The sequence below is a fragment of the Camellia sinensis genome, chromosome 10 (genome assembly GCF_055761805.1).
Source record: "Camellia sinensis isolate YWXY chromosome 10, ASM5576180v1, whole genome shotgun sequence".
In the NCBI taxonomy this organism is placed as follows: Eukaryota; Viridiplantae; Streptophyta; class Magnoliopsida; order Ericales; family Theaceae; genus Camellia; species Camellia sinensis.
The window spans coordinates 182049215-182075791 of record NC_138970.1 but is presented as its reverse complement, the minus strand read 5'-3'; the positions used below and the strand labels follow the sequence as shown (position 1 = coordinate 182075791).

The 26577-nt window shown below is 44.3% G+C and overlaps 1 protein-coding gene across 1 annotated transcript; it reads left to right on the top strand.

The window, feature by feature from the left end:
• Nucleotides 1–34: 34 nt before the first annotated feature.
• Nucleotides 35–4585, top strand: LOC114282446 (basic helix-loop-helix protein 80). The gene is made up of 8 exons (XM_028225129.2): nt 35–404; nt 893–1093; nt 1418–1483; nt 1614–1682; nt 1804–1875; nt 2588–2713; nt 3053–3164; nt 4321–4585. Exons 1-8 carry the CDS (start codon nt 138–140, stop codon nt 4350–4352), a joined length of 945 nt encoding a protein of 314 aa, XP_028080930.2. The 5' UTR covers nt 35–137; the 3' UTR covers nt 4353–4585.
• The last annotated feature ends 21992 nt before the right edge of the window (nt 4586–26577 follow it).

The following is a 26577-nucleotide window of genomic DNA, read 5'->3' as shown; positions in this document are numbered from 1 at the left end:
GTGTACCACACTCTCTATATCAGCAGTATTCAGACCCCTTTCATCATCTTTTCCTCTCCTCCCAGTGTACTTCTCAATTTAATTTCAAACCTCTCTCTCTCTTGGCAGCCTTTTCAACCCACCATGATCCCACTTTTATGGTTCTAGACTCGGGTTTTGTGCCAAACACCTCGACCGAGATGATGTCTGGTTTTTTGGAGCAGGAAATGATCAACAATAAAACCACTTGTTTTTCACCACTTCACAACAGTGGCTCTTGTTTGACTGGAAATCACTACTATACAGAGTCTTCTTCATCCATGGTGGCTGTGGCTGAGCTTTTAAGAAATGGTGGTGTTGGTGGTCAGCCCACTCAGGTGGTGGTGACCCATTTGGAGAAGAAGAGGAAAGCCATGGGTTCCAAGGTAGATTAAAGCAAACTTACCCAGAATTATTAACGTTAAATTCTGATAAGTACTTAACACTAAATATTCGATTGCATTTCTTGTAATTTTTTCCCACATCATAGTCAAACTGCAGCAATCGTGAATGTAGTTTTATTATGTGATGAACCACACAAATTTGTATTATTGTGTACTTGATTTTCGCTCTCACTTTATTTCTATTTGTATTTTGTGTTTCACCGAAACCACCATTCAGTTCAAAATCAAGGACATTTCATCTTTCAAGCCATCTCATTTTTTTTTTTTTATTTGAATATTAATTATTGAACTAAAATTAATTGTTCGGATGTCAAGTACCGAATTGAGTTTTCATTCGATAATCATATTCAAATTATAAGTTTTTGTTCGTTAGTCTGTATCTGAATAAAAAAAAAATCGTGTGAACAGAGACGGAGGTAAAAGTAGAGCATTGTGATCTTACTCATCAATTGTGTGCTTATAATTGTTAGGTGGATGGAGAAGGTAAATGCAAGAAAGAAAAGAAGTGCAGTGATGATGGTATGTCCAAAAATGGAGAAGAGAAGAAGATCAAAGCTGAGAGGAAGAACAAGAAGAAGAAGAAGGCCCCTCATGAGCCTCCAATTGGTGGTTATGTTCATGTGAGAGCAAAAAGGGGTCAAGCTACAGACAGTCACAGCCTTGCGGAAAGGGTAAATCAAGGGTTTGTTTGGTTGTGTTTTCCTTTTTCAAAAAACATATATATTAATACTTTTCATAGGCTTGTTAAGCACAGTTTATGAGGTGATTATATATATATATATATATATATTTCAAATTTGGATGCAACATTGTTAAAAATGTCTTAAATTATTAAAAAGTTGAGAGAGAAATGCTTTTAAGTTATGTGTTTAAATCATTATTTTTAATTTGTAATATCTACATCAACCTAGCCATATCAATAAACTCAAATTGTCTCAAGCTTTCAACTTATTCCTTAGTTAATTAATTGTGTTTTTGTTTTCTTCTTCTTTCAGGTCAGAAGAGAGAAAATTAGTGAGAGAATGAGGTTGTTGCAGTCTCTTGTTCCTGGTTGCGATAAGGTAAAGTTAACCTTTCGAGTTTGTGAAACTTTCCCACTTAATGAAAACTAAATCCTTATTTATTTATTTATTTTTTTGTTATAAAGAAAAAAAATTGACAGATAAATTTATTTAATTGTGATGACTACAGAAGACTGGCAAAGCTCTTATACTGGAAGAAATAATTAACTACGTCCAGTGCCTACAGAATCAAGTTCAGGTAAAGCTTAAAAACAGCTTCCACACAATTTTGTACCATTAAATATATTTTTTTGGGTCCTAGGACATATATGTACAACTTGTTTAGTCCTAAATACTTGTTTTCAATCCCATATTCTCAGTTCCTCGTGATGAAACTTGCTGATCTATATCCCATGTTCAATTATTTAGTCACAAATACCCCTGCATCAGAGGTACCCCCTTCACTCTCTTGTTTGTTTTGCTTTTTCATATTTTCATTGGGTAATTACTGGATGGTCCCGGGCCACCTTGCCTTCCAATTTTTTTATGCGACCAATCATACATAGTTACACCAAAAGTCAAGGTGGCAAATGGGGGTTGGGTGGGTCTAAATGAGTTATGCATTAAAACAATTTAATCCATACTCATTTATTGAAAGAGTTTAAACATGCTGGGTTGAATTGGTACGGATTGGACAAATCAACCTAACCAATACCTTGACTTTGTTAAACTCTTTTTTTGAGTGGTGGTGTCGGAGCTTCCTTGCTTTGTAAATTGTTTTTTGAAAAATGTTTTGGACCTCTAAATTAAGAGCTTTAATTTGTTTTTTTCTCCATTATGATTTGTCCTTTTCTTTTTTTGTTTTTTTTTTTTTTTTTTTTGGTTTTATTCCCTGCCAGCTGTGTAAACCTAAATTTGGAACTCTACACTTAGTGGTCTGTATCACGGCCATTGTTTTTTATTCAAACCCAATCAGAGCTATGTCTTACAACTCATTTATACACTGGTTTTGCATTTAAAAAGATTTCAAATGGTTAAAATTAGATAAGTTTGACAGCTCAAGCCAACATGGTGGTGCCGGACTACTAATCCTTTTCCTTATGTTCATTGAAGCTAAATTCTTTTTCTGTCAATTTTTTTTTTTTTTTTTTCACCAAATGACAGAACTTTGGTAACTTGGAACCCCCAATGCAATCTGTGACACAATCTGATTCCATGGAGCTTGTAACTGCCCCGATTTCAACTTCCTTTCTACATCAACAAGACCAGAGTTCCATTTTTTTAACTCAGGTTAGTATTCTTTCCTTGCATTGTTGTAGCTGCTGAATATTCTACATCAACATCATGCTTTGATTCTGAGACATTTCTGTTGTTTTTTAATGCCAGAGACCTCTAATTTAGAGGCTCTAACACCTCTAACACCTCTAATTTAGAGGCTCTAACAGACACAACATTGACAGTGACAGTGGGTGGGACCCATTGCCACATCATTAGTGGCACCTCTAATTAAATGTCCCAAATATTTTTGTTTTTAATGTTACTATACGATACGTACTCTCTCACACTAAATGCAAAACACATTATGACCAATTTCCTAAATTGGATAACAATTTAATGCATCTTTCCTAGGATGATGGAGATCATCTACTGGGGGACATGGGTGATCAAACACATGAGCTTTATGGACACAATAACTTGTGTTCTTTCGAGCAGCAAATTACAAGGGAGTACCTACAAACTGGTATGCAAGTCTTCTTCTTCTTCTTCATCTTTTTTTTTTTCAAAACTATGCCATATTTGTTGCTTTGTGGTACATTATTAGTCAATCAAATTACAAGTCTATTTGACCCACCTTCTAACAAACTAAAAGTTGATAATCAAAATGTGGAAGTGAAAAATACCTCAATCAAATTTTTTTTTCTTTTTTCTCTCAACTTATTTAAATTAAGGAAAATAATATATAAGCTCACTTTATAAACCTAGTGATGTGTAAATAAAATGATTAATTGATAATTAAATAATAAATGAGAGATATCATTGGGTCTAAAAAGTTAATCTAATTTTTAGACTTGAATAACAATATTCTTAAATTATTTTTGCCTCATAATATGTAAGTAGAAGTTGCATTAAATATTTCAACACATTCTTAAAATAAAAAAAATAAAAAAAAAAGGTTATAAGAAGCTCCATGAGCTGCATCAAAGAGTCCCTATTTTGAAAACAACAATGATTGAGACTTCCTTTTTTTGAGACTCTCACAATCTCTTTTAGATTTCAACCATTTCTTTTGGATTTCAACCATTGATGGTGTGAATCTCACATACATAAGTGGGTCTCACATATACATAAGTGGGTCCTACACATATATCAATAGTTGAAATTCAAAAGGGGTTGTGGGGTTCCCAATAAAAGGGGGTCCCAAACATTTTTGTTTTGAAAAAGAACAAAAGGATACTCAACAATGTCTTCAACCTAGCTTTGATTTACAAATGAGAAATGCTATATGGTGTGCACCCCGTTAAGGATGCATATATCATATGCATGCTACTATAAAATTTGTAATTTTATGATAAAATTTCGTAACATCAGCTATAAAATGCATAATCTCATCACAAATTAACATAATAAAAAATGTCATAATCAAGTCATAAACTTTTACAAATTAACAATAAAATTTTACACATTTTATTACGTTATTTTGTAGTGAGGTTACATATTTTATTGTTGATATTACAAAATTTAGTGATAAAATTACACGTTTTTGTAACTGGATACATATGGTATTCACCCTCTAAATAAGTGCGCACACAGGATTTCCCTCTCTCTCTCTCTCTCTCTCTCTATATATATATATATATATATATATGAATTTAGTGTGTTGTAATTATCTATTGCAGGCAACAATCGCAAGCCTGTGCCCCGTAGGTGAAGGGATCTTTGGGAAATAATAATGGGGAAAGAAAGTAGAGACGATGAACAGAAAGCGGAGGCATTGCTGCGTGGCATTGCTGCTTGAAAATCTAACGCACCATCTATATATTTTTCTGGTTCCTTTCAAATTGTAGATTAGCTTTGATATTTGATGTAGCAAACGTATTATGTTTTCTTTTCCATGATTATTTAGAATCAAATAGATTAGTTAAAACGATTTAAAAAAATTAACACCGTTTGTCAACAACCAAGATAGAGTTCTGTATTTGTATCTCATACAAATACTTGCTCTCAAGAAAATTGTTTATAATTTTACTTTTAATATAAATTTAAACTTGCAGCAAAATGAATAAATAATATATTGCACGACCCAAACCCGCCCTATAGGTTTAGCGTCGTAACCGGCTAGTAATCCGTAATTACCGAAGGCCTGTTTAACAATAATGATAATAATACAATATAAAGGGACTGGTGGAAGCCAATAAATAATAATATACATCATCCAACGAGCTGTGAGGACCTGAATGAAAATAAACTTTTATATACATAGTTATATACACAAACACTTATGTCCATAAAACTCATATATATAAGACAAAACACAATGTAGGGAATTAAATCTCATTATCGAAAACAGTATTAAGAAAAGTTATAAAACATTCATTTCACTTGACTAATATCAAACGGGTGAATTTGAACCACCCAAAAAGTCTTGACACATGTTGGTTTGAAACCTCGCGATGAGGCACAATAGCTGGCTTGACAAAACAAGGGTTCGGGTCAATGCCACTAGTTTTGATTTAGTGCTCGATCACCTAAATATATATAATAAACAGTGAGTTAGAATTTAGTGAATACCAACTGTGTAAAAAAGTTAAGAATGATGTCCTTACAACATTTGAAACAATCAATTATTAATAGAACATTTTCAATCAATATCATTTGTCAATCAATCGTTTAATTCAATCAATTCATGTTCATATAGGTCATACGTGGTATATCTAATAGCAACAATACAATAGGTCTTAAAGACCGAACAATCAATTGATGACCATCAAACAATAGACAATGGTTCCAAGAATCAGAACTGACAGAGATCTCTGTATTAATAACAATAATAATATACTATGGATGCCACGAATACAGTTCAGAAATTAGGATCATCATTCATTCTATAAAAAAGTATCATTTCAGAAAATAATATAATTTATCAATTAGAAAATAAATATGATTGAACATATCTTTACAATAATGCTACTCACAGTAGGCTCCTTGGTACACGTACTAATGATTTGGCGTCCGATCTAAACAAATAAAGTCAAGCACAACATAATTACAATCACACTCTTACAATTCTATTCAATTCAATCATTCGATATTGTAGACGTCCCCGAACGCCTCGGGAGGGACGAGTCCCCCGTTCCGTTCGATATTGGGCTCACCACAGTTTAGGACTCTAAAATTGTCACGGTTCTAAATCTGAACCAAAGAGTCCAAATCCGGCAAATCGTTTTGAGAAAACAGATTTTGAAAGAAGTGCCAAACATGGACTGCTTTGCCAGATACAGAGTCGCCACCTAAATGTTTTTTGGGGAAATTTAGGAAACCCTGACTCGTTTGCCTAAGGCCACGTGTCTGTCATCACCAAAGTTGCCTCGGCTCGGGAACTTAGGTACGATTGGGGAAGGTCACTCCGTGAGCACCCCCGCTCGCCCGATCAAAGATCGGCCTCTACTAACCATGATACCAAGTTTTTGAAAACATTGTGTGTTCTTATTCCGGTTATTAGCCTAGATTTACTATGTGATGCGCACAGCATACAAGTATAGACTGGATCGCCTGAATTGGAACAAGACATTTCATGTTTATTTGTTTGAAAATGATTTGATGGTGCTACCCGCAAGTAGGCTAAGACGTGGATTTGCCACCCTTGGGTGGGCTTAGAAAAACATGATTTTGCTACTATCTAGTGGGCTTAAAACACACATTTGATGAATTGTTCCAATTCAAATAACCCAACCTTCACCTACAGGCATTCAGGCAGTTATATCACATAAGCATATAGCCTCATGGTAAGCATGCTATTCATGGCAGTCACTCACACGCATGCAAGGATGCTAAAGCATAAAACTTACCGAGTACTCCAAGCCAAAACAGAAGCTAATTAGAAATCCATGCATAATCCTAATTATACGGAAATGCCTAATGCAACACATGCAAAAATGCAACTATAGCAGGCTTGGCTATTCTAAACATGGCATATGAAATGCTACAGCTAACATGTATTCAACTTGGAATTGAAAATACAATGCAGTTAGTATGATGCGCCGAACCCGGTGCATGCAAAACTGATGAATGAATGCAAACATGCTATCATACTGTATGCTAATTGAAACATGCCCTAATTTAACCATCATAAGCGGGTAAATAAAAGGGAGAAAGACGTGGGGTTGGAAGACATACATCACACACACGCACACTTATTATAACATTGCCCTCGCGCAGAGGGTCCGAATAAAATAATATACGGTCCCAAATAAATAGTACAGTCCAAATAAATAAAACAGTCCAAATATGTACAGAATCCAAATTAAATAACAAATTTAACTAGGAAAGCATTAAATTGGCATGCAAGCCAGGGACTGCCTCGACTCTGCTTCGGATAATGAATGATGCATGCTCGAGTTGCCTTGTGCGGAGAATCCCTCGCGATGCCCGATTTGCCTCTGTTTGCAATTGTTCTTGGAATGCGTGCCAAGCTCCGGAAGGCTGCCGATTTCTGATTTGCTGCAACAGAGAGCAACAAAGGGGCATGGCAAGGTATTTTCACATATGTATGCATGACTACTCTTCAGGGAGTGTAGTCCTCGATCCTCGTGTCACCAATCACGCATATCGATGCATGATGGCCGAGGAGTCGATTTGCACGACTTGATATGAAATGAATGCACATATAAACACAACAAGACCTAAACTCCATCATGGATAATCCGGAGTGTCGGTGACTGGGAATTGAGACACATTCCGTCACTCGAAGTACGAAACGTCCCTCGTTTCTCGTGCTCGGGCTAACTCCTATCCCAAGCACAATGCAATATGCATGACATGCATGAATGCAACTAATATACAACCTAGCATGCACAATGCTATGAAATGGCATACACAATGCACGATGTAACATGGCATACACGATGCTCTAACATACAACCTAGCATACCCAATGCTATAAAATGAAATGGCATACTCGATGCACAATGGACTTACACCAACATGAGTGGACCTCAGCCACACTCACATTAGTAGCCATAAGACGAAAATGAGACACTCGAAATGCGTGCACACATGCACGCAAACCGAGGACCGATCCTAAGGCACAAATGCCACTCTAACAAGGCATGGCAAGGCACGAAATATGGTATACAAACATGCAAGTTTCAGCACTGAAATGTGATGCAAAATGATCTCAAAACATGAAAACATGGCACCCGATGCATGGAATGAGACCCGAAACATAAAATTAAGTACATGGAATGACCTATGGCTATGCAAAGCATGCATTATTCAAACATGAAGTGTGAAGACAGAATCAAGACAGTCCCAAAACAAGCATATTTACAGTTTTAAGCAAGGCCAAACAATGGACACAAATAGGACTAAGCTAGCATGCAAAAAATGGCCCCGTAAGAGAGGTAATGAAGTAAGTAGCAGCTTCTGGCCCTAAATGGCCAAGAGCCCTTCAACAAAGTTGAAGAGGGGCTCAAAATGAAGCACTTTACATTTTACAACAGGCCACGGATCTAAATACAAACAAGCCTAAAACATTGTGCAAGAAATGGGCCAAAAGGGAGACAAAGAAGCAAGTGATGGTTTCTGGCCTCAAACAGAGGAGGGCCCTTCAACAAAGTTGAAGAGGGGCCCAAAACATGGTGTTTTACAGTTAGTGACCAAACCCAAAACAGTGCACATGCAAGCTTAAAATACTATGCAAAATAAGGCCTAAAAAGAGGTTTAAACACAAAGAGCAAAAAGGGAACTTCAAACAGCAAAGGTCCCTTGATCAAACATGAAAAGGGGGTCAAAATAAGGCTATTTACAGTTCGGACCAAAGCCCAAAAATACAAGCACAAGGGGCTAACAAAACATGCAAAAATAAGGCCAAAAGAGGGATAAAGAGGCAAGTGACAAAAGAAAGCCTCAAACAGTGAAGAGCCCTTCAACAATGTTGAAGAAGGGATCAAAATAAGCCACTTTTCAGTTCATAACCAAACTCAAAACAGTTTACAAATAGGCTTAAAATACTATGCAAGAAAGAGGCATACAAGAGAGGTAAAGAAGCAAGTGGTAGCTAGAGACCTTAAACATGGAAGGACCTTAAAACAAACATAAAAAAGACCTCAAAATAATGCTATTTTCAGTTAGGGTCGGAGCCCAAAAATGGAAGCAAGTATGGCTTAGAAAGCATGCAAAAGAAACTCAAAAAGAGGGAAAGTATGGCTCACCCTTGTAGACCAAACTTCAACAGCCTCTTGGCTTGAGAAAAGGTGCTCCTTGCCTCTGGAAAACGGCTCCAAGTGGCTAGAATGGATGGTGGTGGTATGGTGCTAGGTGGTGGTGTAGGGTTTAGGAGATTTTGAGGGTTGGAGTGTAGAAAGAGAGAGATACAATGTGGGAGCCTCAAAGCAAATTTTGTAACCTTTCAGATGGGAGCTGGAGGTGCTGTTATATAGGCAAAAGAGGGGGAAAAAAAGAGGGGAATGGAATTCAAGTTTCCCCCCAAAAGTTGGCCCCTCCGGATACACAATCTGGAGGGAAACAAAATATATATTTGTAGTGTACCTAGAGAGAGGATCATGGCCGGCCGGTTTCCTAGGGTTTAGGTGGCCGGTCGGCCTTCTCCATGGCCGGTCGGCCAAGGGTCAAAAGGGTCAATGAAGATTAATGGCCGGCCATGCCAAAAAGAGGGTCTCTCATGTGTGCACAACACAACCATGTGGTCAAAAACTGGAGAGAATGAACCAGGAGAGAGAAAAGGCCACTTTTAGGAGGGGTTCAAAAGGGTCATACACAATTACTGGCCAGCCATGTGATATTGGTGGCCTCCTAAGTGTGTACAACACAAATATGTGGTTTAGGGCTGGAAAAAGTGGCCTTAAGGTGGTCAACATTGGCTTTCAAGTGAGAAAAACGGGCAACGGAGGGCGATGGAGGAATAAAACTGGTTGTCAGAACAATTACTGGCCTCCCACCCTTCTACGACCTTCCTAACAATGAAACAGAGGTTCCTGCCAAAAATGAACCCAAACCGATGCAAAATGAAGGTTCGGGGGCCGAAACGCGCAGCTCGAGGCCCCGAAAACTGACTGTTAGGCACTGGAAGTGGTGTTCGACCACGAAGTTGGTCTCTTGAGCCACAGTGTCCCTCAAAAGGGAGCAGATAAGATGCATGCCAAAAACCGGAGCAAACGGAGGTGGTTAAGCGGTCCCGAACCGAGGCACACGACCAACGGCTCCGAAAAATCGAAAATCGGACTCCAAACGGGCAAAATGGCCTACGACCACGAAACGTAGCCTACGGCCACTGAGAGATGATCTACGAGACCTCTCCCTCCCTTCGGGAAGAGAAAACAGAGAAAACAAAGCCTGGTTCGCAAACCGAGGCAAAGCATGAAAGAGTCCGGAAGTCCGGAGGCAAGGCTCACAGCCGAGACTTTGAAACCTCTGAACGAGCACGATATGCAACATCACCAAGCGCTCAATCGGTGACGTCTGAGTCTTAAGGTTGGTCAAAAATGGGGTGTCTACAGTTGCCCCTCTTTGACAGAACTCGAAAGTCATAAGTGACGGGAGTGAATGTCAAAGCCCAGAGACGACCCATTTTTGACAAGGCCGAAGACTTAGACAAACAGGTGAGATAAACAGAGATATGCCCGCAGGCAGGGGGCAAAATGCAAAACGGTATACACAAGGCCAGATGCGACTTGATGATCATGCAAATGCGGCAAGCTGTAATGAAGCAAGTATTCGCAAATAGATGCAACAGTTTTAAGCAAGAATGCAAAGCAACAACTACATTTCATGCAGTTAGGAATGTAGAGAATTATTCAATTCTCGTCGCGTCTCACACGGAGAAGATACGATACATGCGCGATCCGTCTGGTCGCACCAGCTTCAAATGAACCGTACATACAATATCGTACCTGCAAAATAAAGAAACTCAACAAGCACAACATATCTAACAACATATGTTCAATGTGATATCGAATGCAGACAATCGCGGTGCCGATGGAAAAGTGCATTGCAATGCGGGAAGAAACGCACGTGACGACACGAGTTTAAGCACGGAGGCTCGGTGATATCAAAGAGACGTGCATAACAATACAAGTATGTGCATGAGAATGCAAGTTATGTGCATGATAATGCAGAACGAGCGTAAACCAGGATGTATGTTTGTCACAAAACAACGAGCAAGGAAATGCGCGTTTCGGCGATGGCGACTCGATCGCGGCCTCCGGTTCACCTCCCGGAGAGGTTACAACATGCTCAAAAGGATATATCTCACTTTTGATGAGTAATGATGAGACACGCATCGGAAGTTGAAGCTGAGGTTCCGGCGGAGCGATTTCGCGACAGAAAGTGCACTTCTCTTGTACTTTTTCAGGTCCCGGGGACTCCAATCCTCCCCAAAATTTGCAGGGACCTTGGGGGGCATGTGGGGAACACCACCGGCCATCTTTATTGGGAGAGGGAGGCCACCGGCCAGTTTTTGAAAAGGGAATGGCCGGCCTGCCAGAAAAGGTGGCCGGTCGGCCACCTAGCCCAGATTCGGGGCAATTTTGTCTTTTCAGCCTTATTTCTTTAAATACACTCATCCAAACACTTTGTGCTCACAAGTGCAGCTCTGAAATCATCTCCCCTAGCTTCCCAAACCATTTTCTCCCTCAGATCTGTGCTCCATACGCGCTTTCCAACGTCCCACGCAAGTTGTTTTCGCGAAATCTTTCAGTTTTAAGCACTTTAAACCGATTAAATTTTGATTTCGGGGCTTCTTTTCTCATTTTCGCCACTTGAGGTGAGTTTGTCTCAATATTTGGAAGATTTTCTCGGGAGTTGACTTTTGTTGACTTTTTCATTTCCCGAGAGTTGACTTTTGTTGACTTTTTTCAATTTTTGCTCATTTTTGCCCCTTTTGCAGATTTTCCGAAATGGCTGGTCATTTCCCTCACGGTGGAGGTCCTTCGGACGCCGGAGGTGATCCCGATATCATAGCTCTGCCTCCGGGGGTTCGACTTTTCATACCCGAGAGATACAACCCACCGGCACATATTCTTCCGCGGGCTGTTTTCTATCACTTCACCGATTTCGACGAGCGAGCACCCGGGGATCTTCTTCTGCGGGAGCCAGAGTATCACCTCTCCCATGACGCACGAGAGGTATTTACTTCGTTCTTACCTTTTCTGTAACATATTATGAATTTTTCATGCATTCTGTTTGCATTCTGAACACACGGTTCAATCACTTGAATTCCTGAACACTCAGCCCATAAATTGATTATGAACACACTGCGCACACCGGTTGAGGGTTGAACACGCAGCCCACACACTGATTTTCTGAAAACATAGTCCGAATTGAAGGTGAACACGCAGCACACACTGATTGGGAGTTGAACACGCAGCCAAAACACTGATTTTCTGAACACACAGCCCAAATTGAAGGTGAACACGCAGCACACACTGATTGAGAGTTGAACACGTAGCCCAAAACACTGATTTTCTGAACACACAGCCCGAATTGAAGGTGAACACGCAGCACACACTGATTGAGAGTTGAACACGCAACCTAAAACACTGATTTTCTGAACACACAGCCTAAATTGAAGGTGAACACGCAGCACACACTGATTGAGAGTTGAACACGCAGCCCAAACACTGATTTTCTGAACACACGGCCCGAATTGAAGGTGAACACGCAGCACACACTGATTGATTGAGAGTTGAACACGCAACCCAAACACTGATTTTCTGAACACACAGCCCGAATTGAAGGTGAACACGCAGCACACACTGATTGAGAGTTGAACACGCAGCCCAAACACTGATTTTCTGAACACACAGCCCAAATTGAAGGTGAACACGCGACACACTCTGATTGAGAGTTGAACACGCAGCCCAAACACTGATTTTCTGAACACACAGCCCAAATTGAAGGTGAACACGCGGCACACACTGATTGAGAGTTGAACACGCAGCCCAAAACACTGATTTTCTGAACACATAACCTGAATTGAAGGTGAACACGCAGCACACACCAATTCTAAACACGCGGCTCACTTACTTTACTTTGCACGCAGCCTATTCATTTTATTTGCACGCAGCTTATTCATTTTATGCTAAAACATGTATTCATTCTGAATGCAGGTGACTTCTCGCACTGTGCGGAGATATGGCTCTGCCGCGGCGAGAGATTGGTACGCCGAGCTCCCGAGGTTGTTCGGGATTTGGTTGACTTGGCGGGGTTTGGGCCCTTCTGTACTGGGCTATCTCGTTGTCCTGCCAAGAGGACGTTGATGGCCGTCTTGGTGGAGAGATAGTGGGACACCACCAACTCCTTCCATTTTTCTGCCACAGGGGACTTGACTATGACCCCATTTGACTTTGCTGTACTGACTGGCCTTGACGTGGGAGGTTGGCCCATCCCTTACGACGAGGACATGGGCCAGTGGGAGGCTGCTTGGATATATTTGCTGGGGGTTCGCTCGCCTGTTGATAGACCTTCGGGGAGAGTCCGATACACCTGGTTCTCTTCTCATTTCCGACGGGTGGAGATAGAGCCCGGGACTCCTGAAGAGGCAGCACAGTATGTCCGCGGCTTTCTGATGTTCCTCTTCGGGACCACTTTGTTTGCCGACAGGGGGAACACTGTTGGGCTTTATCTGTTGAGTGCTTTGGTGGACCTGTCACAGGTCAGACGGTATGACTGGGGTGGCGCCGGCTTGGCTACCCTTTATTGCTACATGAGCGTGACCTCCCGCGGACGGGGGGACTTACTTGGCGGCTATTGGAGAGCCTGGGAGGTACTTTTTTCCCTCTTGATTTACATTTCTGATCCTCATTACCTGCACATTGCACACACAGCGCACTTTATACTCTGTATCGTGCACTTTGCCCTCAGCACTTCGTATTCTGCTTTGTTTCCACAGTTGTGGGTCTATGTGTATTTCCCGACATTGGCCCCGGAGTTGGTGGTAGAGGGGCCTCTCGTGACCCCGTACTCACTTGTATTTGAAGGCCAGCACCGGCCAAGGCCTCGGGAGTCTCTCCTTTATCTGCGGCAGTTCTTCGACACGGTGCGGTCGACGGAGGTATTTCAGAACTCTCAGTTCTTTCTGTTTTCATCTTTGATTTGTCCTGTACATTTTCGATTTCTGCTTGGTTTATGCGTCTGTTATCCGTAGATTATATGGCAGCCATGGGCGCCTTTAGGTGAAGGTCTCCGATTCCAGTTTGCCGGAGGGTGGGGTGTCTCCCGGTACAGGATCCTGTTCGAAGGGCCAGTTGGTAGGGCCTGGTTTTTGGGGGACCGCTTCTTGCGTTAGGTCTGGGGGTACACTTCTCAGGACCCTCCCTCAGCACCCCCAGTCGATATGCGGATTGCTGATAGGCTCTCTTTCGGGGATGTTGTTAGTGCTATGCTGGGTACTGATGCTTTGCTACATCTTGAGGAGGGGGATTACGCTACTTACCGTCACATATACCTGATGCCTCCATTGACGGGAGTTCGTACTCCGATGATGAGGCCTGCTGGCATGCCATCTTCGAGTCAGGCCCGGGCTCGGGCTGCAGACGCCCCTTCCACCAGCAGGGCTGGCACATCTAGAGGTGGGGGTGGATTGGTTTCCCCGATTCCTCCGACTTATCCTCATCCTGGATGGCCGGACATGCCGACCGAGTTGATGGGGTGGCAATATGGGACTACCTCTCCGATTTTGATTCCAATAGAGCCTCCGATGCCCGACCATCGATATGTCAGAGACCCCGACTCACCACCAGTATGTTTTACAGATTTGATTCATTACTCAGATGCTTGGACGTTCATTCCTTTACTGATACCCTTGCCTTTGTATCTGCAGCCCCCTGTTGAGTACATGGATCAGGTGCTCGAGATGGTAGCCTCACTTGAGGGGATGGTCCTGCGGAGGGAAGCGCAGTTGTCCATCATGGGCTTCCAGGTACCCTTTAGTTTTCTAGCATTTATCATACTTCTGATGATATGCTGATTTCTACTGCATTGATAGGCTACTTGTGTAGAGCACATCTGACACACACCTCACTTATACACTGTGTTTACATGTACCCACTTCATGTAGTTTTCTTGTATCTGCATCTGATGTACATATTTGGACTGATGTATTTAAATTGAACTCTTTATTCTCAGATGCCCCCGGTATATGCTCAGCCGCAGGCCGGGCCGCCTGGGCCTTCTCGGGGAGGTGGACCATGGGAGCCTTTTCGAGGAGCTGGGCCATCCAGGCCTTTTCGAGGAGCTGGAGGGGGTGGGTCGTCTCGTAGACGCAGAGCACACATTGTAGAGGAGGAGCCTGGTGAGGATAAGAAGGAGGAGGAGGCTGCAGATCGTCAGTCGGAGACATCTGCTGACAGAGAGGACGGCTCCGGTCTTGGTTCCGGGAGTGGAGGCGAGGCTAAGGGGGATCCCGAGGATAACGACTCCGATTCAAATGATGATGATGGCGATGGTGGCGGAGAGTCTATTCCGCAGAAGAGGGCGAAGAGGGCCTCTTATTCCTGCTCTTGAGAGCATAGATGCGGTTGTTTCCTGTTTTATTTATCTTTTTGCTAGTAGTTGTAGCACATTGTACATTATCGAGCAGTTTTATTCTTTGTAAAACTCGTGCCTTAGTCTGTAAAATGTTGTAACAAGCGAGGCATGATGGAATGAAACAGCTTTTGAAAAAAGTGTTGTATTTTAAACTCTTAGCATCATATCGCATCATTTTGCACCATAATGAGATTGAATGGAAATGTGTTTTGTGCATTTTGCCCAGTCAGGTAACAAAACCTTAGCAAGTTTACAACTCGATAAGCAAAACACAATAGTGTTAACAACTCAATAAACAAGACTCAAACAAAAATTGCTTAAACAAAGAGTAACAACTCAAAAACACGAAACACGACAGCTCGACAAACAACTCGATAAGCAAAACGACAACTCGATAAACAAAACAACAACTCGATAAACAAAACTTAACAAAACAAAGTGTACTTCGGACGATCTGGGCAACGGAACACATCCGAAACAGAGGGAAATAGAGGCCTTCGACACACCCGTTGCATGGAAATGCTTGAAACTTTCTATTGGAGGGTAAAATAGGGCTAAAGACACACATTGGAGCATGGCCGGCTACTTTTGGGGGCTAGCCGGCCAAATTTATTGCAAATGGGAGGCCACCGGCTAGGTTTTGAAAAAAGAAATGGCCGGCCTGCCAGAAAAGGTGGCCGGCCGGCCACTCAGCTCAGCAACCGTCAAATTTTTGACACTTGTCCCCCGAATAGTGTCTTTTCCTCTTTAAAAGCCTTAGCTCCGTGGTTCATTCAATTCATCTTAGTTTTGCACAAAAATGGAGGCGTTTCTCATTGAAAATCTCATAGCTTGGATCGCTTCTCTAGATGGTTCGGAAAAGTTGAACTTCCAGGGTTTCGGCTTGAATGCACTGTTCGCGCTGAGTCGCACTCCGCTGCACCTTCCTTTCCTCCATGCCGCGGCGAGGTTTTGGAACTTGGTGACGCATGTCTTTAGCTTTGGCGGGCAAGAGGTATGTCCAACTTTTGAAGATTTTCAAGTTTTGATGGAATCTGAATGTCATGAAGAGATCTTGCCCCAGTTCCGCTTTGGCCACGCCCAAGCTTTAGGGCGGATGTGTGGACTCACCGCGCATGACGCTCGGTCTCTGATCTGTAATGGGGAACTGGATATCCTCGGTTTGATTCATCGCTTTTCTGACGCTGGTGACCGCAGCAACCATTATTGGCAAGGTTTCCGGCAACACGCCCTTTACTTGTGCCTGCTGTCTCACTTTCTGCTTTTCCCGGGCTTTGGTGAATTTAGCATTCGTCTGATTGAAGTTGCTCAAGGCTTGAAAGAAGGAAAGAGCTGCATCGCCATGACCTTGGCCGAGACACTGATGGGCTTGGATGCTATCTATTGCCGGGAGACGACTAGATTTGCTGGGAGTCCACTGCTGCTGCAGGTAAAGTTTCCCACCCAATCTTACATATGTATTTGCTCACATCACTCGGCCCTCAGGCTCAGTTTTTCTCACAAAAACCCTTTTCTCACTTTTCTCTCACCGTACATCTCTCTATTCTTTATTCTCTCATTTTTCATTCCTCCCCAGGTATGGTTGATGGACAAATTGCAGGTTGTGGACTCTTGCCCAGCCTACTCAGCTCGAGGCTATTTCTTTCGACAGCGCCTAGTCGATGCCCCTGATGAAAGGTGGTGGTTTGACTGGATGTGCAATTTGTCTGCAGGTCGCATTGCTTGGCGTTGTCCTTGGCTCAATCTCTCAGCAATGAGCTATAGCATGTCCCGGCTGATCAGGATCCAGTTGATTGGTCTGACCCACTGTGTGTTCTACTTTCTGTTTCGGTTCCTGTGCCAATTCGGTCATGATCAGATTTGCCCGCCAGAGGGGATTGAGTACCCGGCTGCTTTCCCGGTCCGAGGCGCACAGATGCCACAGCATGGAGGACTAGAGAGCTCCTGGCCCCTGCTCCCATTTTCAGTTGCACTTTGTCTGATGAGTGTTTGGATTGGCTCAATGAGGAGGCACAGATTGGGCCTAGCTTGGCATTAGAGGCTTCGACCAGCTCTAGGAGGGGGCGCAGGGATACTTGACTTGACTATGCCCCGGATTTATTGCTTTACTAGTACTTTCAAGTTTTCTTTATAAATGTAATAAAAAGCAACTTCGATTGTATGCAAGAGCAGGAGAACTCTGTTTTGAAATCAATGAAATTGAAGGTTGTGGGACTGAAAATTTTCCGCTTTGGTCCAAAAATGGTCTTAGTTGTAAAGAGATTAATTTGAACAAAGTCAACTTTTATTAAAACATTTCAAAACCATTTTCGATATGGATCATAACTGGACACGCCTAAGATCTGTCACTGAGATGCACAACCCCGGATCCCTGCAACTGGAAAGTTGCCCCTAGTCTGAAGAGTACCGCGGCACTGCATGGCAACGGAAAGTTCCCCCTAGTCTAAATAGCACTGCACCGGAGATTCCAATGGATGCTGATATACAAAGATGACTGAGATGATCGAATGGACAAAGTTGATCGGGGAAAAGTTTATGGCTGAACTTCAGGATGAAGTTGCCTACGTATCCTGAAGATGGGAATCAAGCCTTACGTAGTTCAGGCTTAGGTTCACTCGAGTATTTTCACTCTCCTTTTACGCTCTAACTTTTGCTAAGGTCGCCCTTTGCGGGTTTTCAACCTTGCGGGCTCAGTTTTTATGTTTTCCAATTTTTTGTGCTTTAACTTTTGCCTAGGTCGCCCTTTCGGGTTTTCGGCCTAGCGAGCCTCTTAGGGGTAATATTTCTTCAACTTGTCCATGTTGATCGGTTGGGAAAATTCCAGGCCATCTAGGTCCATCAGAACCACAGCTCCACCTGACCAGATGGCTTTAATGATGTAGGGACCAGTCCAATTGGGTCTGAACTTGCCCCTTGGGTCGTAGATGGGAGCTCGGTTGTCCTTGAGCACCAAATCTCCTTCCTTTAAATTCCTAGACTTAACTTGCTTGTTGAAAGCCAGGGCAATTCTGCGCTGATAACCTTGAACATGGTACAGTGCTTTCAGTCTTCTCTCATCAAAGAGCATGAGTTCCTCAAACCTGCTCTGCTGCCAATCTGCTTCGGCTATTTGACACTCAGCCAATACTCGTAATGACGGAACTTCAATCTCGATAGGTAGAACGGCCTCCATCCCATAAACCAATGAATACGGAGTTGCTCCGGTAGAAGTTCTAATTGAAGTCCTGTAGCCCCACAGAGCAAATAGCAGCTTATCTGGCCAATCCCGGTAGGTTTCCACCATCTTCTGCAGTATGCGTTTGATATTCTTGTTGGCGGCCTCGACCGCTCCATTGGTTTGCGGCCGGTATGTGGATGACTTATGGAAAGCCACATTGTATTTCTCCAACAAGTCAATCACTTCCTTCTTAAAGTGGGAACCATTATCTGAAATGACCTCGTTTGGGACCCCATAGCGACAGATGATGTTGTTTCTGATAAACTTTGCAACGTGCGACGCCTTCAACACCGCATACGATTGGGCCTCAACCCACTTCGTGAAATAATCTATCGCAACCAGGATGAACTCATGCCCATTCGACCCCTTCGGAGTGACAACCCCGATCACATCGATTCCTCAAACTGAAAATGGCCATGGCGAAGTCATGTTGTACAGTTTCGACAGCGGGATATTCATGCGGTTTGCATGAATCTGACACTTGTGGCATCGCCGAACAAAACTGATGCAATCCTCCTCCATGGTGGACCAGTAGTAACCCTATCTGAGGATCTTCCGTGCTAGCATTACTCCGTTCATATGCGCACCGCATTCTCCTCCATGGATGGCCTCCATCAGGCACTTCGATTCCTCGGCTTCAACACACAGCTTATGCATTCCCAGATGACCTCTCTTATACAGCTTACCCCTACAGATGATGAACTGAACGGCCATTCTTCTGATTGCCCTTTTATCCTTGGCTTTTACCCCTGGCGGATATGCTTCCTTTTCCAAGAAATTCCAAATGTCATAATACCAGGGGTTTTCGTCCTGAACCTCATTTATAGCAGCGATCGACTCATAGGCTGGCGCAAATTTCTGGTCAATGGCGACTGGACGCATCCGGATTCCAAACGGGATGTCTATCATGGAAGATAGAGTTGCTAAAGAATCTGCGAACCTGTTGTTCTCTCTTAGAAGATGAGCAAAGTTTAGCTTTTCAAACCGAGAAATTAACAAGTCCAAGGTCTGGTGGTACATCATCATCTTTTCTTCTTTGACTTTCCAGTCTCCTTTTGCTTGAGACACAACAAGGTTTGAATCCCCGATGACGTCCAACCGTCTTGCTCCTAGTTCCAGGGCTGCTTCTAGACCGGCAATGCATGCCTCATATTCTGCGTCGTTGTTCGAGATTTGAACCGGAGTTTGAAGGCTAGAGGGATACGGGAACTGTCGGGTGCTATCAGCAACACTCCTATCACATACCCGTACTGATTTGATGCTTCATCTGGGAATAAGTATTCAACTGCTTCACCTCCTTCCACTGGATGATCGGCTAAGAACTCTGCCACTGCTCTTCCCTTGACTGACTTGCGCGTCACATATTTCAGGTCGAATTCGGAGAGTAACAGCAACCAACGAGCTAGCCTACCCGTAAGTGCTGGTTTCTCGAAAAGGTATTTGATGGGATCCAATCGTGAAACCAACATTACAGAGTGAGCTAACAAGTAGTGACGCAGCTTCCTGGTAGCCCATACCAAAGCTAAGCAAGCCTTCTCCAGCGGAGTGTAGCGGGTCTCGTAATCCAACATCTTCTTGCTCAGATAGTAGATGGCCCTCTCCACCTTATCCTCTGATTCTTGTGTGAGCATGCAGCCCATTGTAGTCTCAGTCGCTGAAAGGTACAATATCAACGGTTTCCCCGGCTCTGGTGGCGACAACACGGGCGGGTTCTGTAAATATTTCTTGATCTGTTCAAAAGCAGCTTGGCATCGGCCGTCCCATTGGAATTTCTTTCCTTTCTTTAGGAGACCAAAAAGTGGTTCACAAGTCAAGGGTAATTTTGAGATAAACCGTCTTATGAATTGCACTTTACCCAGAAAGCCTCGCACCTCCTTTTTAGTCCTTGGTGGTGGCATTTCTAAGATGGCCTTGATCTTTGAAGGGTCGACCTCGATGCCCCTTTGTGTAATCAGAAATCCCAGCATTTTTCCCGCTGTAACACCGAACATACATTTCTGAGGATTTAGCCGCAGCCGAAATTCTCTGATCCTTTGAAAGAACTTTTGCAAGGCGGTGTAGTGGCCCTCTCTTTCTTTGGACTTGACAATCATGTCGTCCACGTACACCTCAACCTCTTTGTGGATCATGTCGTGCAATATTGTGGTCGCGGCCCGTTGATAAGTAGCTCCAGCATTCTTCAACCCAAACGGCATTACTCTGTAGCAGTATGTCCCTTACGGGGTGGTGAATGCAGTCTTTTCCCGATCTTCAGGTGCCATTACTATCTGATTGTACCCTGAGAAGCCATCCATGAATGAGAGCAAAGCATGCCCTGCTGTGAAATCCACCAACTCATTAATATGCGGCAAGGGAAAGTCGTCCTTCGGACTGGCTCTATTTAAATCCCTGAAATCCGCGCACACCCGGATCCTGCCATCCTTCTTCGGCACTGGAACGATGTTGGCTAACCAAGTCGGGTATTCGGACACCAACAGGAAACCTGCATCGATTTGCTTGGTGACCTCTTCTTTAATCTTGAGAGCCCAGTCCGGGCGGATCCTTCTGAGTTTCTGTTTGACAGGTCGGGCCTCGGGGTCAAGGGGGATCCGGTGCTGTACAATCTCAGGATCGATCCCAGGCATGTCTTCGTAGGACCATGCGAAAACATCTTTGAAATCTTTTAATAAGGCGACTAAGCGCTCGCGTTCCTCCGAAGACAACGTGGACCCGATCTGGACCAGCCGCGGGTCCTCCTCAGTACCAATATTCACTGTAATGATTTCATCCGTTAAGGGTTTGACAAATCTCTCCTGCTCCTGCTCAATTAAACGTTGCAAAACCGGAGGAATTTCTTCCTCGTCGTTTTCATCAAAATTTTGAAAGTCTGAGTTTATGCAATAAATTAAGGGCACAGAAAAGTACTCAGAAACCACAGTTACTTGATTCTCATTAAACACATCCAAATCGTTCGAATTCTCAGTTACAACAGGCTCAAACGAGAAAGAAAAAGACGACTTGGACATAACTGTGGCATCCGGGTTATCATCCCCAGGATTACCAAACTCAGACTTAGTCAAGCTGGAACCTGATTCCGACTCATAAGATTCGGTGGAATCAGATTCCGGCTCACTACCTGACCCGGCGTTGCTGGACAAAAACCCCTCCTCGTACTGCCAAGTGAGAGAGGGTGCGATAGATGCATCCAAAATAGTTGTTGGTAGGCCCACAGCCGTTCCATCTCCAATCACGAAAACCGAGAAGTTATCCCTCAACCACTTATGGTCGATCGGAAGATCTGATAGTAGACTTGCCAGCGCTACCCCCATTTCAATTTCAGCGCCTTCGGAATCCACTGCCTTACACTGCCCAATCTCAGCTGATGGGTCTGTCTGATCTTCGGTAATATCATCCCCGGGTAGTTGCAGGTCGAAGAAGATCTCGAAACCTGGCACGCGCTTCTTCTTCGCGTTTAGCCACGACTCTGGGAAGCCACAAAATGGGAAGTCCTCCTCCTCCCGGACGAAGCGTCCATTCAGGGTGCCCCGAATGGGCCTATGTATTAATTCGAAAGGCTTCCCAGCCTGCTTTGCTCTGGCTCTTCCGGCCATTTCCTTACCCTTCCTTACCTAGTCCTCTTTGGTGGGCATATAACCCAAGCCAAAGGTATGAGGGTTGTGTGGCACTTCGGCCAATGCTGTGACGCTCTTCCGGCTGCTCCTTCCTAATCCCATCCCGGGGATGTGTTGTAACTTGTTCATGAGGTAGACGGATTGAGCACTGACGTACACCCCCTCATTCACAGCCATAATAATCTGCACCACTCGAGCCTCAGCCAAAGTGAACCCTAATAAGAACACATCCTCAGTGCCATGCTCGATTTCCAAGACTGGTGTGGACACTTCCGGTGCCGGATGGATTGATGAATTCCCGAAGACAATAGCCACCCCCTTCCCGTGAGGGTACTTCAACATCTAATGTAAAGTGGAAGAGACTGCCTTTACTTGGTGCAACCACGACCGCCCCAAGAGTAGATTGAAGGTTGCGGGAACATCCAAGACATGGAATTCAATGTTGTGTTGTCCGGGACCAACCTGGGTCTGAATTTTGACAGTCCCCATCACTTCCCTGCTAGTATTATCATATGCTCTAATCACCTGAGCAGTCGGCACGAAGTCCACGGGCTTCAACCCGATTGCATACGCTGTTCTGGCTGGGCAGACATTGATGGCAGACCCGGTATCAACAAGTACCACCGGTATCCACTTGTCTCTACATTCCACGGAAACGTAGAGGGATTTGTTGTGATTTGTGCCCTCAGGTGGTAGTTCTTTGTCTGAAAAGGTTAATGCCGGGGAACCTCCTCCCGGAAAAACCAGCCCAACCAGCTGTTCTGGTGTAGTATCTATAGAGAGTTTGGCCTTGTCCATGGCAGATAAGACAGCCTGTCTGTGTACTCGCGACGCCATAAGCAGTCCCCAGATGGAGATGTCTGCTTGTATCTTCTTCAGCTGTTTCAGTACAGCTTCCTCTTCGATCTGCTTCTCTTTCTGTCTCTCGACTTCTTTGTCCTTCCCAGATGCCTCGGGTTGGTCTAGGTGCAGGGGATTGAAGTGCCGCCCGCTTCTTGTCATGTGATCAACCTCATCGAGGTACCAGGTGTCGTCTGGTTGATTGCTTCCCCAGTCTTCGTCTGTATGGGCAAGACATAAGTCATCGTCTTCCCACCACATTCCGTTGGCATTCAAAAGGCACCTGTCTGGCTGGGGCATGCTTGTACTCACAGCATTTTCAGCCTGCATGCTCACAGCATCCTCTATTCTTGTGCCCATAGCACTTCCGATCCCCTCATGGATTTTGGCTTTCCGGTTCTCTCAGAACCCTGTTGTTCTACCTGCGTCAGTGCAGTTTGTTGTTCAACTTTCCCTGCATTCGCAATGCTTCTGTCCTGAGCGAAATTCTTTGTACCGGTGCTCTCCGGCAATGCACTCTGACTTTCGGCCCTTCCGGCCATCACTGGTACTCTCGCCTCTGCTTGGCCTTGTTCTGGTTGAAATTCTACAATGTCTGGTTGATCATCTAACCATCCGGTAACTTCTGCCGACTCCTCATATTCAAACCAGTTGACTGCTGCATCCCCTGATTCTTGGTCACTGAAGAACTAGAGGTTGGCAAGGCCCTCTTCTACAGCCGTCAGATTGTCCGTTCCTTGTTCAAATCTGTCCCCCTGAATCACACATAGTTCTGCTTTTTCTGGTAGCCCTACACTTAGCTCAGATTGGCCCACTAACAGGATGTACTCACTTGGGTCGTAGGTTTCCCCAGCAAAGTTTCCAGACTGCTCAAACCCTGTCTCAACCATTCCATCCTCCTCTGCAACCTCTGTTGCGCTGTCTCCCACAGTCGCCACCACTGACTCAGGTTGGGTTATAGAGATGTCCAATATGCACAAGAAGTTAGTGCAGTCGGGAAGGAGCACCTCCGGCTTAGGTAGATGGGTAGGAGTAATATAGATGCTAGGATCGTAAGACACGACCCCAGTCTGGATAAGATTGACTCTTTTGGGAGGTGGAGCTTGGTTGTGTGTAGGGAGTGGATTGGTTGTGACGTTGGTTTTCTCTGGACGTAGAATCACATTTTTGTCAACGAGGTCTTGAATCTCATGACGCAGCCTGAAACATTAGTCAGTATCATGACCGTGCTGCTGGTGATACGCACAGTACTTGGCTGGGTTGTAAGAGGGTGGGAATGGATTTGGTAATGGTCTCGGCTCCAGGGGTTTTAGATGCCCCTTTCTGATTAAGACCCCCAGAGCCTTAGACAAAGGCATGTACAGTGGGGTGAAGGTTCTTTGGCCTCTGGGCTGGTATTTAGTGGTTTGGGTATTACTTCCGGATGCACCGGAGAAGGGTGTGGCTGCCATGGGCCTTGGAAGGGGAGGGGGAATGGTGGTGACCATGCTGACCTCCGAAGCTCTTGCGGTTGCAGCGCCACTCGGGCCTGCGTTATTGCTGCAGTTAAATGTTCTCCGGGGTTGCTCCCTGTCCTGGTCAAACAAACCTTGCTTCATCGCATCCTCGATTTGTACCCCCATCTCATGTAGATCCGAAAAGGTGGGGAAGGGGAATACAATCATCTTCTGCATAAATTTTGGTTAGAGGTTGCGCACAATCATCCTGATTTGGTCCTTATCCATGGGCCTCAAAGTCATCATCGATGCCTTCGCCCTCCATCGAGTTACGAAATTTGAGAAAGTCTCTTTGGGCTCCTGCCTCGTTGTTTCGAGATCACGAGTTGTAATCTCGATCTGGGTATTGTACGAGTGCTGTGCGACAAAGGCCTCGGCCATTTCATCCCAACTTCTTTTTACCTCATCTTCCAACTTCACTTACCAGATAGCGGCCACACCCGACAGGGTTCGGCCGAACAGCAAAAGCTTTTGTGGTCGGGTTAGGCCCATTGGCCGTAGTATATCTGAGAATAATCGGAGATGGACCATGGGATCCCCGGATCAGTCGAAACGATCAATCTGCGGCATCTTGAATCTATCTGGCAATGTTACGGCCACATCGGTATATCCGTCATCGATATCCAGAATAGCCTTTACTCCTTGTGATTTCTTGAAAAGCTTCTCGAGCTTGCTCAGTTTTAGAGCGGTATGGTCTATTTCGAACTCGAAAGGAGAGTCCGGGTGGTTTGGTGTATGGGTCTTGGACAGTTGAGGCGGAAGCGGGGGCGGAGCTGGCCCCGTTGGAAGGTTTGTGTCCTCTTGGATGTTCTGGACATTGGGTAAGGTGTTCTAGGTGTTTGGAAGGGCATTCTGGACAGTAGGTGCCTGCTCGGGTAACGGGACCCCTGGTGGAGGAGGAACTTGATGTGAGGCAGATGCTGCATTTTGCTGTTGTAGTCTAGTGATTAGCTCGGCCTGCTGAGCCATGACTGTGGCCTGCTGTTTAGAGAACTCTGCTTAGTGGGCAGCGTCCTCCTGCATTTGTTTCATGCTCTCTTGGAGCTGGCGCATCATTTCTTCCATCCTGGCAATATTCTGCTTATCTTGCTGACTGACTGGTATGCGTATCTCTATGGCAGAAACTAAAACCTCAGCCTGACTATTCACTGCTAGGGTAGACCATTGTTCTGGTAACCTCTGCTCAGACACACTGCGTCTTCTTGGCCTTCTTCTGACAACTGGGGGTAGAGAATGAAACACTAGCTGTCTGTCAACCAGATCCTCGGATCGATTGAGCCGGCGACCTCTTGTCCAAAGTGCTTGGGGAATATCTACTGGGTCGAAAGCAATTGTGCTAAAACTGCCCTAGTAAAAAGATAAATAAAGCAATAAGGAAATAAATAAACAGATAAACGGACAGCATAACAGCTTAAAGTAAATGCACGACACACAGCCAGTCATAACAACACACGGTCGATAAGCTGAATACACACTGTCCTCAAACACTGATCATTATCCCTGAATCGCTGTCCTCGAAAGTTGAATCTCTGATACCCGCAGATAACTGATTCTCAAACACTGACTGATGCCCGCAGGCCTGGTGCCCAAACTCATAAACTGATACATGCATTTTCCCCTGTAGAGACGCACTCTTACAGCACATAACAGATAAGTGAGAGCCAAAACACCCCTATGTTGGGGTAGGGTTTCCCTGTCCTATTTTGTCAGGAGCTAGGGTTTCACTACGCACGCAGCGGTTTCAAACAACCTAAATTGGGTAAGCAACCTGTCCTAGCTTGGAATGGTCACTATGGATTCCGAATATGTACTAGGTCGAATGGTCAAAAGGGTGCCCCGGTAAAACCGGGGTTTGTGTTCCCATACTGGCAGAGCCCACAACTGGTCAGCCTTATGGTCATGTCTTGACAAGACAAGCCTCCGGTAAACCGTTTAGGAATAGTAGATGGCAAATACGGTGTCTTAGGCGCACCAACGCAAATGCAATACAAAGAAACACACAAGTGTAGTAAAAAACAGATATCATGAGTTCGAGTCAAGTTCTCTAACTCTCCAGCAGAGTCGCCAGAAACTGTAGACGTCCCCGAACGCCCCGGGAGGGACGAGTCCCCCGTTCCGTTCGATATTGGGCTCACCACAGTTTAGGACTCTAAAATTGTCACGGTTCTAAATCTGAACCAAAGAGTCCAAATCCGGAAAATCATTTTGAGAAAACAGATTTTGAAA